At 37.0% G+C, this 17601-nt stretch overlaps 1 protein-coding gene across 1 annotated transcript in view; it reads left to right on the top strand.

Annotated features, from left to right (window-relative positions):
• LOC140241084 (uncharacterized) overlaps positions 1-3321 on the top strand; it is a 31352-nt gene extending 28031 nt beyond the window's left edge. Inside the window, exons 2-3 of the mRNA XM_072320851.1 lie at positions 68-229; positions 3166-3321. Of these exons, the coding sequence (XP_072176952.1) occupies positions 68-229; positions 3166-3321 (318 nt within the window). The remainder of the gene's footprint in view (positions 1-67; positions 230-3165) is intronic.
• The last annotated feature ends 14280 nt before the right edge of the window (positions 3322-17601 follow it).

The raw sequence follows: 17601 nt of genomic DNA, 5'->3' as shown, positions 1-17601 counted from the left end.
CTTTTGCAAAAATGTTTGGTTTATAATCAATTTTTATTTTGCAACAATTTCTATTCATTCCCATCAGCGATCACTGTCCATTCAAGACATGACCTGTGGAAGAACTACGTCGCACGAATTGGCGGAGAGTATCTGTTCAAGCCATGAGTTGAAGAAACTCACGATACTCCACTCAAAATTTCACATGGATTTCTTCAAAATCCTCGGCGCAAGTGATTCAAATTGCACGGTAAGACCTTTATGCAATAGCTTCATTTCTAAAGGTATTCTATGCAGTTCAAGTTCAAGTGTTATATGATAATTATTTGTAAATAGTAATTCTAGGGTCTTGTTCTTGAACAGAATTTCATAGGTGAATAAGATAACTCAAACTTGTTGCTGTTGCTATATGAGTCCATCACAAAAGCAAAAAAAACAAACACAAAAACATACAAAACATAAAAAAACTAGAAATGTCGCTATGGCGACTGATGCCTCCGCCATAATGCATGATTCTCCGAATAGGCGTATAGTACAATGTCTTTACAATGTGTGATCCATGACAGTTTCACATAACTGGCAAAATATTGAAATGTCAGGTTTGTCAGAAATGTCTTGTGGGTTTGTTAAAATTTTCTAAAAGTGCAGGTACACATTTTGGGAATTGAGAATTTTTACTTGAATTCTGACGGACCTTTTTATAAGTTTATGCATTGAGTAATTTCCCAGGTATGAAGAAAGAGTGTAATTACGGTACAAAATAGATTTTTTTTTTTTTTGAAGGGGGGTATTGAAACCTGGCCTTTGACCCTTAACCCTTTACCTTTGACCTTCTGGCTCGAAATTTCCCGGAGAATCTCCATTAGGTAATGCATGTATTAAGTTTTGAAACTAATAAAGAAATTGCAACTGATTGACAAATTGCCCTACATCGACGTAAATAAGCACTGAATTGATCTGTGTTTTAGTAGTAGCCATGATAAAAAATCATGGGTATACATACTCGAGCAGGATTCGAACCTACGACCTCCTGATCACCGGACAGGCGTCATCTCCACTGGACCACCGAGCTTTCGCCCGAAAGTAAGTGCTGGTTCTAATCCTTATAGCATGCAGCGGGTACTGCTCTCGACGGTAGAAATTCATGAATTTGAATAACAAAGCAGGATTAGAACATGTCCACACCAAGTTTCAAGAAAACACCTTTGGGCACTGTATAGACCGATTCAATTTCGATGACCTATTCACCTACCGCCGCTAGCAGCGCTATAACGGTCGCCATAACCGGGGACCAACGGGGGCTTCCAGCGAGCTAGCTATACCCAGCGAGTTGCACTTGCAGCTCAGCAGCCTAGCGTACCCATCGCGCATAGTTAGCCGAGCCTGGCCGCTGAGCCGCGGCGGCGCCGGCGACCGTCTTGCTAATATTGTGATTGTTTACTCACTGTGGGAAAAGTCATTCAGCGGCTTTTAATGCTTTTCTTTTGGACAAATTGAGTGATTCAAACATATTGATCTACAATAAAAGCTTCAAAGGAAGGATACGAAAAAAATTTTGTGCAGTAAAGTTGGGTGCACAAATAACAGAAAAAATGGAAATGGAAGCTGCACGGCAGTGTATGAAATTCAGACACCGCTGACGCATGATAAATTAAGGCAAAATTAAAGACAATTAAGTGAAAGACAACGGTATAAAAATGCACAGATTTCGAAACAAACTATGTCTACTATATTCTCTATTTAATTAGGTTATCACTTCATATTCGTAAACTATGTTGTTCATCTTAGAAGACAAGTGTAGATCAAAGAATTTGATAATTCACTATTTGTTTGTTTTTCAATCCTTGGTGTCCTACTTGCCAAAGTTAGAATACACTTCATGGCTAGACTTTATTATTATCACAAACATTTTACAGCCTACACTACAGCTGAATAAATGTTTCAAGATGCGTTAAATTCTTATATTGTTTTCACTTCTTCAATGTTCAGCACTGAATTTACCATAAGCCTATTAAATTTGGCCTGGAACTCTGAATTTGACTATAAAGTGATATTTACCTTGAAATTCAAGTTTTGGCTAGAGCCGAATGTCATCTACCCATTCGCTCGTAGTCGGTATAAGTTGTTTGATTTTATCTATTTTTGATTAGCTAGCGAAAAAAAAACAAAAAACAAAAAAAAAAAACGATGTAGACTCTATAGTTGTCACAAAGCCATGTGCGTCGAAGGTGCCAGGGCCAGAGATAGACAGCTGGCCGGCTGGCGCCGGGTGGTAAAAGCACCCAGGGCGCTTGCCGACCCGACCTGTTTGGCCCACAGTTATGGCGTCGCCTTAAGAGGGCGCACTTCCATGAACAATACAATACAATGCAACCTCTCATGTTTCTTGTATTTGTTTTAGATAAAATCTTTATTCAGACTGGTGACTGAATCATGTCAAGTGTGTACAATTTATTAATGTTTAATCTATATTTTGTACAAAACCTTTTTGTTGTCCGTCAAACAGTGTAATATAGATATTTTGTGTCACTACAATGTAACAATGTTGATTGGTCTGAATAAAGGCTATAAAAAGCGTCAAAAAAAGATGTACAATACAATGTACGTACGGACGGACGGACGGACAACCCGAAAACATAATGCCTTCGGCACTTCGTGGCGGAGGCATAATAAAAATTGCCAGATATAGATTTTTAACATGCTGAAAGAGCAGGCTCTAAGCTTTAGAATGATGTATAACTCAATTCAGATTGACTCACCTAACACATCTGAATACTTTGATGAAAGCACACACTCTGTAAAGTGTGAACCGAGAAAACAGGCTTTGAAGGACAGGGTCTATTCAAGCGCTTAATCTTTTAATACCGAACAGTGGTGGCTAGCGATGAAGGGTTGAAAAATAAACAGATCGTAAACCACTGTAGCAACAACAATGGGGAGATTATCGGATTAAGCTGAAGTTGAGCATGATCTATTAACCCATTCTACCCATGATGCCAACTTTCGGCCCCAAGTCAATACCATCATCCCTCAAAAGTCATTAGAGCTGAAAGTGAAGAGTGTGCAAAGGATTTTCAAGAAATGAAAAGGGACCTCTAAATCATACCTGATTTCAGGGTATACTCTACAAAAAAATGATGTAGAAAAACCGCTGGAAATCCCCTTTCCCTTTCATTCTATGAGAAGGGCAGGGGCGTCGATCCGTTTCACTGTTGGGGAGGGAGACTTGGAGTTGGAATAACTGTGCGAGGGAACGGAGCAACCAAGTTGGGGGGTTTGAGGGGTCTGGAAGAGGAGGATCCCCCTCTCAGACAAGCAAGATTTTGCAAATTTGAGACCTGAACTGCTGCACCTCTTTGGCGAATAGTTTTTTTTTTTTTTTTTTTAATAAAGGACAAGTTCACCTTCATTAACATAAGGATTGAGAGAATGCAGCGATATTAGTAGAACACATCAGTGAAAGCTTAAGGAAAATTGGACAATCGATGCAAAAATTATGAATTTTTAAAACTTTTGTATTGGAACCGCTGGATGAGGAGACTACTAAGGCTCGTGATGTCATATGAGTACAACAGTATAAAGAAAATGTACAGAAAATTTAACATATTTTCACTTTTTTTCGCATAATAAAAGAGCACTTGACTTGCCTCTTTCTAAAGGCTATGGGAATAATATTACCCATAACATATGTCAGTAACGAGTCAAGGGAATGTGTACTTTTTTCAAAACATTAAATTTTGTGAAATTCTCTTTATATTTTCCTTATATTGTTGTACGCATGTGACATCATACACTGCAGTAGTCTTCTCATCCAGCGGTGACCTCACAAAAACGTCAAAAAATCATAACTTTTGAACGGATTGTCCGATTTTCCTAAACTTTCAATGATGTGTTCTACTAATATTGCTACATTCTCTCAATCCTTATGTTAATGAAGGTGAACTTGTCCTTTAGAAAGAGTCAGAAAATAGATATTCACAGATAATAAAGACGAAACTGTGGTTCGTGTCCAGCGTGAGCGACATCCCATGTGTAGGCCTACTTATTGATGCAAGGAAGTTGTGAGGTGGAAAGGGAGGGTGTGGGAGAGGATAGCCACCTTCTTCATTTTGCATTTTTAGGATTAACATAAAACAATCAGATGTACACTGTTGTGAATATTCGGGAAAAAATCCCAAACGTGTGGAGAGTCGAAATCAAAGGATAAGAACCCAATGGGGGGAGGTAAATTGAAAGAGGATGGGGAACTTTGGAATTTATTAGAGTTAAAGTCACAGATATGGTGCACAGTTTTTGATGGATTACGTCGGTATGTGTGGATAGTATAGAAGAGGAGATGCAAGAAAACAAGGAACAAGACAATAAGGTAATGGCTATTATTTAGGTCATCATCATAAATGATATATATGATTTCCGAGTGCTGAGGAATAACAATTATGAAGGTGGATGATGTAATCTTATTTTAATACGGAGCCGCTGCATGTTGAAGATCCCGACAACAGTAAATCATTCCATATAATTCAAGGCAAAGAATGGTTTGCATGGGAAACGTTAGAGATTCAATACGCAGGTACGTGCATGCATCACGATCACCAATGAACTCGCTGAAGTGACGAAAAAGATTAGGAAATCCTTTATAATGAAATTGCAACTTTACTCGATTATCTGGTGTGGGAGCTTTAGAGAAGTTGATTGGTTTGGAGGGAGACTGGAAGAGTTCATTTTGCTGTAGGGTAGTTTTCCCGCTACCACGTAAAATGGGCGCACATCACGAGACCGATACCCAAGAGTCAAACAGCCCACAAGTCATACAGTCCACTAGTTATACAGCCCACGAGTTGGGCACTAAACAAATAATGCCCACGATTTCGACATCTTAGTAAAAAAAAAATGCCTACGAGTTACACAGCCCATGAGTTCGACACTACGCACAAAAGTGTCACGAGTCCGACACTGCGCAGACAAATTCAACAAGCCCGACACTACTCTTAAAAGGCTCACGAGACCGACACTAGGCAAAGAAGTCCCAAGTCCACCTTTAGACCAATTAATTGTATAGGTTGTCCAGATAATGGAAAAAGGAAGACATTCGTTATGAGAGATGGAAAAGGAGAGTTGCTAGGGTATTACCCAGTCAGTTGCCCTCCCTCACCCCTGAGCTTTTCAAGATCTTTAATTGTATTTGCGTGTGTATTTGTGAAAAAATAAACAAAATTCAAGTGTGCATGAGATCCTTCTTCATTAATATCAAAAATGTCAAAGCAGTCTCGTTTTCCTTTACGCAAAACATTCAACGGTATACACCATTAGAAAAAGAAATAAAAAGGAGTGGACGTTTAGATCAACCAACTAGAAAAAAAAAATATCCAGCTTTAAAATACATTGGCAGGAAAATTTTCCACAAAATGGTCAATGTTGCAGCAGAAACCCGCTTTACATCGCATTTTGTTTGAATTAATTATGAAATTTTGGGAGGGGGCTACAAAAAACTACAGTTGTTTTGCACCAAAAGTTTGCACCAGATCGCTGATTTTCAGGTCTGAAAATACAAAATCATCTTCGTTTGGGAGGAGAAATACCCCTTATGTACACCCTCGTGTGCGCGTGTTTTTTTTTTTTTGTTTACTTAACAGACAGCGTTCATAATATTCAGTGTAAGAATTAATACAAGAAGTTTATTTAAATTTCACCATTTTATAGGCAAATTGTATAATAATGATGTACATCAAAATGTACTGCTACCTAAGTGGGACTCTTTCAAGTCGATAAAATACGCAAAAACCTGCATCAAATTGCACCATTTACAACATCAAAATGCAAAAGTTTTCACTGTGGGAAGGAGATACTATTCTATAGGCAAATTGTTCATTAACAATCTACATTAAGAATAATGCTGCCATAAACAAGGGGGACCGTCTCAAGTCGATAAAACAAACAAAAACTTGCATCATATTGCACCATTCCCTGCTCGGTCGCTTGCATGACATCTCAGTGTAAGAATTATACAGAAATTTTATTTAAATGATACCATTCTATCGGCAAATTGACAAACTGTAATATCGTTTTGATTAAGGAGGTTTATATGTTAATATCTCCCTATATAATGTATGTCTTATTATCGAAGTATTTATCAGAGAGGAGATTGTGAAGTAATCCAGTGAACTCATTAGGGTTCGAATGTGAAGGTCGATAAATTTCCCCCGGGATAATGTTACCTTTGTTTGGAGTTATAACTTCCATGAATATACACTCTCTACATATTCTTAGGCGATGCTGTATTCATATAACAATTGACAATTCAAAGTTTGTTTGACACAACAGCCTACTCCACCACCTCTTTTACCAGCCTATTATTGATAGCAATTTATAACCCTTAATGATCTACTGAGAAGAAGGTGACATTTATTTAGCTAAGTTTCACTGAGGCCAAAAATATGTTTAAATTGTAGCTCATTAACAAATAAAAGAACTTGATCAAAACTTTTGTTCAAATTTATGATATTAAAATGCGAAATAAGAAGATCGTTAGGGTTGGAATGTGACAAATTAACTAATTCATATCATTTTCCAAGTGGCAGTTAGAAAAAAATGTACTGAAACATCAATTATATCAAACTCTGCGTTTAAAGATGTAATAAAATCGGTGTTGTCGTCTTCTTCACAATCAGAACAAGATAAGGGAGAATTCGGCGCAGCTGACTTGTAATCACATAATTCGTTGTATATTTGAATATTCATATTCAATAAAAGCGCTAAACTCCTCAGGTGTACAATTTGTTTAAAATGAATTATACATTTCAGATTCAGGTGGTGATAGAAATTTATTGAAAGTATCCAAATAAATATCATGGAGACATCCTAGAAATGTACGCTTACAAAACACAAAATGAAAAAAAAAAATACATACATACATCAGGGCTCGACACTAACGGTGGCCCGGTGGCCCGGGACCACCAAAAATGAAAGTCGGGCCACCAATTTTTTTTTGAAAAATGTCATTAATTTATGTTAAGATGTTGCAACCCATGTGCCTGTGAATGAATATTTATACTTAGTCTTACCATTCAGCAGTTAAATTTGTTTAAAGGATGGATGAAAAGGACTGAATGAGTGCCTTAGAGTGAGTGTTGCGAGTTTGTTGTGGTTTATTTATGAGTAGATATGTCCAGCTTCCAATTCTTACTATGATAAAACTTAAATAATTTTTAATTTTAATGTTTTTATTGTTTTTTGGGGGGCCATCAAATTTTTCTCTCGGGCCACCAAAAATTTGAAATTGATGATTTTGGTAGCCCCATCGGGCCACCAAATAAAAAAAGTTAGTGTGGAGCCCTGCATACATACATTATATAAAGTGAATAGATCAAACTGAAGGACATAAGAAAAAGAAGTAATATACTATTTAGAAGTAAAATGATGTTTGGTCATCATATTTCAGTAATGATTATGAGGATGAGAATAGATTATAAGAATTACAAAGAGAACTAATATCATTTTCACTGCACAAACCTAACATAAAACTGAGAATGCTATGTTTATGAAAACGACAATTACACGTAGGTTACAACCTTGTCAGATCTGCTTTATTGTGGATTCGTCTGCGCATTGTCTTTCTGTGTGATGTCCTGACTGCGACAATGATTCTGCCATCTTGAGAACAAGCGGAGACAACTTTGCTGTTTTGTGTTCCACTGGCAAGAAAGGCATCATGGAGAAGAGATCGATGGAAGTTTGAAGTTTTGAAGTTTTAGTAGCAACAACATTTGAACATGTACATTTTCAATCATGATACAATTGTATTTACATACGTATATGAAAAATACTTTATCTATTACTCCTTTACAATAACATGATTAAATAATGACATTTGAGATATAAATATGATACATGTAGCGTAATTCTACAAAGTTGTTGTTGTTAACAAGGAAACCAAAAGTTAGCACAAGTGCTAGTCGAGATTGGTAACATTGATCTTCATACTAAAAGCTAAACACAAAAGAAAAACTATTACATGGTTAGTTGAAATGGCTGTTAATATTTATACAATGTACATCATTTATTTTCTAACATAGAAAACTAATTATACTTCATACAGTTTATAATATCTTTTAAAGAAGGAAATCTGCAAGGCATTTACGAAATGTAGATTTTTTGCTTTGTTCACGCATTTCTCGTGGCAATGTGTTCCAAAGTTTTGGTCCTAAGTAAGAAATCGAAAATTGTCGCCGTGTGGTTCTAAATTTTGGTAAGTACAACACTCTTTTTTTCATTTGTCCTTATCCTGTAAGTGTGATGTACAATTTGGCAATAGTCATACAGAGGGTGCGGAATAGTTCCATTGCAGAGATCGTACATAAATTTTAAAGACTGAGAACGTATGTAACCTAACAACATCTAGAAGTTTGAATCATTGGAACAATGATTCTGAATGTTTTCGTAAAGTCGAAAATGTTATAGCTCTCAGAGCCATTTTTTAGATATATGTACACAATTTAAGTAAAATTTATAAGTACTGCCCCATACCTCAATACCATATAATATGTGTGGTTGTATAAAAGATTTATACAAAAGCACAAGAATGCGCTGCGGAACATACTGTCTTAATATATACAATACACATATTTTCCTTCGAACACATTTATTTACCAATTGAATGTGAGGTTTTCAAGTAAGAGGACAATCAATCTGAGTTCCGATGGAGGATGCAACACTCACTTCATCAATGTCTGTGTCAGATAGTTTTATTGCACCCCTCATCGCAACTAACTGGCGTTTCCTTCTGATTACCATATAATTTGTTTTCTTTAAATTGATTATAATTTTATTGGCATGACACCGTGTTTGAACTTTGTGCAGGTTTTCATTTACTTCATTCACATCTATTTCTTTTTGGTGAGCAGCATAAGTATGAAAAATATTTGAATCGTTAGCAAACAATCTGAATTTAAAGAAAGAGCAAGAGCGTGGAATATCATTTATGAATATCAAAAAGAGTGTAGGCCCCAAAACTGACCCTTGCAGGACACCACAAGTTATAGTCTTCGGTGTCGAGACCATTCCTCTATAAGATAGCAGCTGAGATCTGTTGGACAGATAATCAGCAAACCATTGAAGTGGAATTCCACGAATACCATAATGAGCCAATTTACATAGAAGAATATCATGATTTATCGTATCAAAAGCCTTTATAACTTTGTTACCCTTGGATTTTTAGGGTAACATTTTGAATGACTAGTACTATTGTTCTTTCTTAACGGAGCATGTTTATCACATACCTCCCGAAATATACTGTAAAATACAGAATATGCATCATTCACATCTTTACACTTACACACATAATCCCACCTTGCATTGGCTAAGTCTAAACAATATAATTCGACATCGTAATGTTTATACGATCGTACAACTTTCCCAAAAGTTGGGACGATATTTTTAAAATAAAACATACTATCAAAGACAGTAAAGATTGGAAGATGGTCTGAAACATCAGCCTCGATAACACCTGCATGCATATTAAACATGTCATCAACATTTTTATTTAAAGAACGAATATTATTGGAGTCAGTCAAGTCTTCACATATGCCCGGTGCTCTTGAGCTTCTTTCTGTTCGTGAGCAGGTGTTGGCGAAGTCGGTATGATGTCAACTTCACAATTATCGTTCTCGGTTTGGATGATCTGACTGGTGGTGGAGATCGTCGTTGAAGCGTTGACTGCGATCAATGTCGTCTTTTCGTAGCTCCAATCCGAGGTCCTGGTGGGCGATCCAACAGACAACGTCATCTGTATTTTTTTTAATCAGCTTCCCGGACTCCAAAAATGCGGAAACTGTTTCTGCGGGAGTACTGCTCCTGATTATTCAGGTCAGATTGTAGTTTTGAGATCAGGTGGCGATCTTTTTCAGCATTGACCTTGAGTATAGCAAGATCTCGTTCTTAAGGGTCTACTTTATGTTGAAGATCAAGTATCTGCCCAGCCTGTTCATCGAGTCAGTTGCTTGCATCACAGCCTCTTTCATGACCTTCAGCAGGTCATCATCCTGGAGGATCTAATGAGGTTCTTTGTTGTCCGAGTACCGGCCATTGTATCGCTGAGAAGGAAACCAGTTGTCAAGAACAATCTATAATACTACACAGTCCAGTTAGGCAACTTCATTAGAATCAGCGGAGCAAGCAGAGGCAATTTCAATGGGATGAGTGGGGCACGATAAGGCAACACAGGTCTTGTATAGATGAACAATCCAGTTAGACCACATGAATATATATATATATATATATATATATATATATATATATTTATTTATTTATCTTTATTTTTTTTTTCTTGGGAGGGGGGAGGAGGGGGGACTGCTGCTTGTCCATAATCCAAATATGCTGTCAGATTACTAAGTATAAAGTAGGTAAAAGTGTGCACAAATTACGATTTAAAAAAGCGTACTCACCACATAAGATTCTCCAAGCATCCAAAAGGCTATCGAGTGTCACATCATCTCATATCTGTGATAGCGGAAGTGTGAATTCTAAGCAAAAATTAGGAGCTACTTGAAGTCGAGCTTGCCTTTAGTTTGTCCCTCCGGTCAGACATTCTTATCAATCGTTTGATTCAACATTTAGGTCAGGAACTTTGGTTGAATGAGCGATATTTACCCAATTGTACCTCAAAATAACATAGGAATAATCCTACAATATTTTAGTTAAACATTATATGCATTGTATGTATATACATATATATAATATATATATATGTATGTAGACTTTGTGTTAGTGAAAAACATGCGACACCAAATAACCGCCTTTTTTCCAGAGCGACGATATGCCATTCCCTTGGTCATGAAACATCTTCCTGCTGTTTCACAAATGAGTTGAATGCACTAAATCCATACGTACCTTCTGCTTTTGTTGATTGGCATATGATGGGCAGTTTTTTAAGTGAAAAACATAGTTTTGGTAAGGGTTTAAGAACTTGTCTGGCACCCTTTCATATTTGCTAGCAATACTATATATCTAAAGAGTTTCCAGAGAAAGTTAATTGGCTGACGTGATTCTGCGGGATGACAAGTTGTTTGGGAGAATCTCGAGATCAAAAGTTAAAATGTTGCATGCGCTCTAAAAAGTTTCTTTGATGAGTGCGTTGCATAACTTGGACCATAACTGCGACTGGGTGCTGTTCGTTATTCCGAAGGTTCGCTTATCCGAAACACACAAATTCCCTATACCTAGAGGTTCGTTAATCTGAAAATGAAAAAGGGTTCGTTAATCCGAACATCCGTGGCGTTGCTGTATACACCGGTATAGATGATATATACAAGTTTGTCGAGTACCGTAATTCGTCTTAACTCTCAAGGAAAGGAGATCATACTGTCAGACAGACGAAAGGGAGACAACAGACGGGAAAAGATGAAGAACAAGCGACAATAATTTGTAGAAAATGCAAAAGTTTAATTACTGACTCAAATGACTTGTTTCTGGACACTCGCAGTGTGTTCTTTTTAACACATATGACGAATGTATTCTTAGATTAGATATTGGTCATATACTTCAACAGAAGGTTAACGAATTCACTGTTAACTATAAACACAGAAAAGAATGTGGCTACATTAATCACCAGACTGCCGTACCTCAAAAGATTCAATGATTCGCCTATTTTTGGAAAGTGTACTGATTGCCTGAAAATAAAGCACGTTCGATGGGTATCGGATTGAATCATGACTGGCGTCATTAGCAACGGCGTAAATCCGTACTGAGGAGTGGGGGAGGGGGATGTTCGGCGATAGTCACCATCATAGTCACAATCAGCTCATAATCGGAGCAGGAGGGGGGGGGGATGGCTGCCCCCCCCCCCGCAAACACACACACACACACACACACACTCACACACTTTACAGGGATTGAATGTTTGCATTCCCCACTCTTTTGCATGAAATATGCAGTGGGCGGGAAGTGGCAGCAATAATATGAAGAATTTTTGTTCTTGTTTTTGCTTTTTGTTTGTTTGTTTGTTTGCAATGCTTTTTATTGCTTGTCCGGCGACTTTCGGCGAAAATCACACCTAAAAAGAAAAAAAGACTTTGTTGCTGTTATTTCTCTAGGCTTTTGATTGTCTTTCTCATTTGACTGACAGGCGATATTGAATCCCCCCCCCCCAACTCTTCAAAAATGTATAGCACTGCCCTGAATGGGGGAGCGGGGGGGGGGGGTATTAGCGGTGGGAGGGGAATGTCCCCCCCTTATCTGGGGAAGGGGGAAGTATTTGCATTTCGATGTTGTAAATGGTGTAATTTGATGCATGTTTTTGCGTGTTTTACTGACTTTAAACACTCCCACTTATTAAAGGTGCCAGTAATTTTTGATGTAGATAATTATTGAACACTTTGCCTAAAATTGTGTTATCAAAATGAACTTCTTGTATTAATTCTTATTCTCTAAAAAAAAATTCTAGTGAAAATATTCACTCTTAAAGGAGTGAATACAAAAGAGAGTGAATTTAGAGTGAAATTGGAGTGAATTTCGAGTGAAAATTTTCATTTTCACTCGTTTTGGAGTGACCTCAGGGATCACTCCAAAATGAGTGAAAATGAACATTTTCACTCGAAATTTACTCCAATTTACACTCTAAATAATAATAATAATAATACCAATAATAATAATGATGATGATGATAATAATAATAATAATAATTGTTAAGATACAAACTCCGAATTTTATTGTCCGAGAATGGAAATTCTTCTTGCCCAATTGATCGTGGGCCCGGCAGCCAATGAGCAGCGCCAGATCGACGTTGCTCTAACCTTTTCAACTGTTGAACGGCAAACAAGGTAGCAGCAACTCCCATCTTTTAACGTCTTTTGGTATGACGCGGCCGGGGTTTGAACCCACGACCTCCCGATTGTGAGGGCAGCCGCTATACTCGCTGTTTTTTTGTTTTGTTTTGTTTTTTGTTTTTTTTTTTGTATTCACTCCTTTAAGAGGGAATATTTTCACTCGATCTTTTTTAAAGAGTACACTGAATGTCATGAACGCAACCGGGCCTGAGCGAGATTTGCGATCTGACGTTGCATTTACAGAGCAGTGACGAAGATTGCAAAATCACTCATAGACAGGAGGAGGCTTGGCCCGATGGGTGTGTACATTGCAATGCCTTTTGATATTCAGTCTGACATGCGATTTCTGGCTTAAAATTTTCTTCTCAACAGTCGCTGCCTCAGCATCATCATGTCGGGTAAAATCAACAAGAAGTATGCATAATATACAAGTTTAATACGTATGATCCTCATTTGATTTTTTTTTTTTTTTGGGGGGGGGGCTCTTCAGAATTTTGATCACATTATGTACAATCCGAATATTATTTGTACTGTGATTGAAGAGGGACCTCTAGTAAAAAGCAAGCAGAAAAGCAAAAATATTCTATAGTTAATTAAGTGCTTGTTAGAGTTGGAGTAATATAGCAGAAGAGTGAACATCGCATATGCAGTGTTTGCGATGACAGAGTTTTCTCATTGTGTGTTGATGTATTATACATCATACCAATCGTCCTCCACGGACCTAACCTTCCTTTTTATGTATATATGCTTGCTCTCGGTGAATACACTGGTATAAATGAAATGTCAAAATTTGCCGAGTACCATAATTCGTCTTAACTCTCAAGAAAAGAATATGAAACTGTCAAACAGACGGTAGGGAGACGACAGACGGAAAAAGACGAATTAATCGATAATAATCTGTAGAAATGAAAAAAAAAAAGTAGATACTGATTCAATTGACTGGGTTCTGGTCACTGGCAATGTGTGTCGTTTTTTTTTTTTTTTTTTTTTTTTGGGGGGGGGGGACAAATTATGATTATTCTTACAATAGTCATTGGTTATAATTTTATCAGAGTGTCAACAAATTTACTTTTAACTATATGCAAGGAGAAAAGAATGTGGTTACATTAATCAGCGGACTGCAGTGCATCGATTGATCAATAATCTGTCTATTTTTGTCATTGGAAAGTGTACTGACTGCCTGAAAATAAAGCACTTTGGATAGTTTTTGAATTGAATCATTACATAATAATTTTGACTTGTTCGTGATAATAAGCCCTTGAAAAATAATCCTCAACTTTAATACTACAATTAAATACTGTTATACCCCCTCCCCCCATGAACACAATGCTCTTTGCAGAGAAGATCTTTTAATCCCCCACGGTTATCAAAATATTTTCACAATGTAAAAACACTATTAGGCAGTGGGATGAGCTGGTTTTTTTCGCTTGTTTCGTTCTGACAACTGCGGCACTAAAATGTCTCAACAGCTACGTGTAAACAAATAACAAAAGAGGCGACAGGAAAAAGTTCGAAAAGTTAATTTGGGGGGAAACTGTGAACTTTTTTTTTTTGTCACTCAATATTATGTACACTTTGCTGTGTACGATATTCATTCGCGAACGATCATGTGATGTATGTTACCCAATCCGAATCGAGAATCAATGTTTACATTTTTATTACGAGTCAAAATGGCCGCCCCCTGTGAGCCTGTTGACGCGTCTACGTCGTCTGCTTTGCAGAAACTTTTAAGATGCGTTATGCAAGTAGCATCGATGAAGTTTGAAAATTTCACAGCTATGACAAGCCTAAGATAGACGACATTTATTTTGTGTGCCAAGAGTGGATCAAACTGACATACAGCCCATACAGGTTAGTTTAAACTTTACTTACGTACAGTCGATTGTCTATGCCTGGCTTCGCCTATGTTGCGTAATGACTAACGTTAGCTATAAACGTTGCTTGTGTATGATAAAATGGGCGCTAATGCAGTAACTTAGTGTGTCTGTTACTTTTAGGATATCTTGAATTTCACAATGGCATAGCGCCGTTATAATGTAGATGTAATTTTACATGTTGTTCCATGGTCAGGTTGATGACAATGATGTACATTGTAGCTGATATCGTAGAAATCTTGACACACAGGACTGGATTGAAAAAGGTCTAAACTGCATGTAACTTTATATTTTCATAATCATATGGGGGTATTAATATTAAAACCCCATCCAGTCTATTTTCTCTCAGCTCGAAATTGGCGAAACCCCCTCAAAACACACATTTAGTGTCTCATTGAATGAACTTATCAATATTTGATAGGTCTTAAAAACAACAATGGCAAAAATATAATTTCAGCAATTAACTCCCTAAAACAGATGATTACCATTATGTTGTGCCATATTATAAAGCAGTGTGTGGTGGTGATAGTGAAAGGATTACTAGTATTAATGATGATAAGGCAGTTGTTGTATTCATAATTATGATAATTGATATTGTAATCAGATGCTAAAAGCTGAAGATGTAATTTAAAATCAGTAATTGGATTGCAAGTACAAGCTGAAGTAGTTGATGATGACGATGATCATGAGTGTTGTAATTAATGATTAATTTGGTATGGATATTCTGATACCTGGTATAGTACTAGGGTCTATTGGGAAATACAAGATTCAAATATTGGCAGTCAATAGTCTACCGTACATTTAAAAAATATATTGAGTGTAATGTTCAACCCTCCCCCTAGCATTTAAGCTTTTTTTTTTCCCTCACAAAATCCAGCGACTAATCATCCCTATTCGTTTCTCCATTGTATCATAAAGGATTCCATGAAATGTGCTACAAGAGATTTATAGAATGCAAACGCCTGAAAGTTGCTAGGAAACGAAAGCTGAAGGAGGAGCCTGGTCCGTCAGCAGAAGCATCTGCTTCCTCCCCTAAGACGCTCACATCAAGATCAAGATTTTCTTCTGAAAGCTCTTCAGGTTCTGCTGTGTTGCCTGTAAAATGCATCATTTGCAACAGAGTCAACCTGCTCATCACTTGCTCAGGGAAACGGGTCAATATGATTAATATTCAAGCATGAATACATTGTCATGTTACTATAAGTTGTCCATGGCGAATGGAGCAATATATTTGTTTTATGTTAAGTAGCGAAGTTTTTAACATAAATTTTCTTTTTAACTTCTTTTTGAGAAGAGATGGTATTCATGTGGTATCCGGGCAATTAACCCCAGAGGGCAATTACCCCCCGGCCAATTACTGGTTGGTGGTAAGGTTTAGAGTAAAGATTAGGGTTAGGGTTAGGTTTAGGGTTAGGAGTTTGGTTTAGGGTTAGGGTTAGGTTCAAAATAAGGATTATGATTAGGGCCAGGGGGAGGGTACGGGGTAATTGCCCAGGTGGTAATTGCTCTAATGTAGACCCGTTCATGTGTGCATGCGAAGAAACTTTGGTGCCATGTTCAGATACAACATTATGTTTATATGCATTGATGCTTTGGTCAATATGATTAATATTCAAGAAAGAATACATCGTCATGTTACCATGAGTTGTCCATGAAAGAAGTAGACCCATATATTTCTGCTATATTTTAAGTAGCAAAATTTTTGAAGTGATGGTTTAAGGACACACACACAGACACACACACACACACACACACAGAACTTCAGTGCAAAGTTCAAAAACAACAGAATGTACTGTATATGCACCAATGCTTTTGTCAATGTGATTAATATTCAAGAATTTACATCTTACCAAAGTTGTGCATGATGAAATATCTTTGTAATATGTTGTATCCTGTATTTTGAATGCCAATGTTTATGCAATATGTTTTGGCTCCTTGCCTCAGTATGTGATTGTTCGCCCTGTAGCAAACATTTCTGCCCACTATTATGATTTGATTAGGTTTGAAGTATTCTAACTCTTTATGTGCCACGTTCGCACGTCCAGCTCAGTAGACGGCATGCCAACTTCGCATATTCTGCTCAACAAACAAAACCGATCGATAAATCCCTAATCACTGCTAAATCCCGCGGCACAATGAAAGTGTTTTTCGTGCTTTTGTTTCTCTCATACACGGCTTGCATTCTATGTATTGATTGACTATCACGCGGTGTTCCCAACTAGATTTGCTCGTACATTTTAAGTTTCTGTCACGGTTTTTTGTGCAGAAGTCATGCCTTTACAGTAATGTAGCAACTGGTCATTCGAAAGAGAAATTTGAAATAGATTCGTCATACAAGTTATATCGAAACAAAGTTTGACATTCCTCTTTAACTTTGCCTACTATTATGCCTATCCTAACAGAAATTTGTAGAGGTTATACAAATTACAAAAATAGAATTCTTTCTCAAAGCATGACTAACTTCGTGTCTCGGAATAACGTGGCACACAGGGGGTTTCCACCATGGCACATAAAGAGCTAATAACAAAGATGTTTCCCTAAGTGTCTGTGTTTTTTTTTAACTGAGTGACTAAAATAAAAAAAAAAATTCTCCCACTCTGGAAAAAAAAAAAAGATGTTACTATTATCAATACTGAGACAGAATGTTCAGGTAGAAAGTTTAGTAGGTGTGAGTACAAAATCAGTTTGCAAAAACTAGTACCAGCCAAATAAAGATTGTGCATAAGTTAAGTCAGGTTGCACACATCCTCTGATATTGAAAGTTAATGGCAATGTTATCACAATTCTTAATGCCGAACCTGTTTGATTATTTCCAAGATTTTCAGGTACACATTACCTCCGAAACAGAATCCAACAGTTTTCACTCATGAATGGTTAAACTATAATTTTGCCTTTATTTTGTATATCGGCATTTTCAAAAATTATACACC

This window comes from Diadema setosum, chromosome 17 (assembly GCF_964275005.1).
Source record: "Diadema setosum chromosome 17, eeDiaSeto1, whole genome shotgun sequence".
NCBI lineage: Eukaryota > Metazoa > Echinodermata > Echinoidea > Diadematoida > Diadematidae > Diadema > Diadema setosum.
This window is presented reverse-complemented; position numbering and strand designations above follow the sequence as displayed.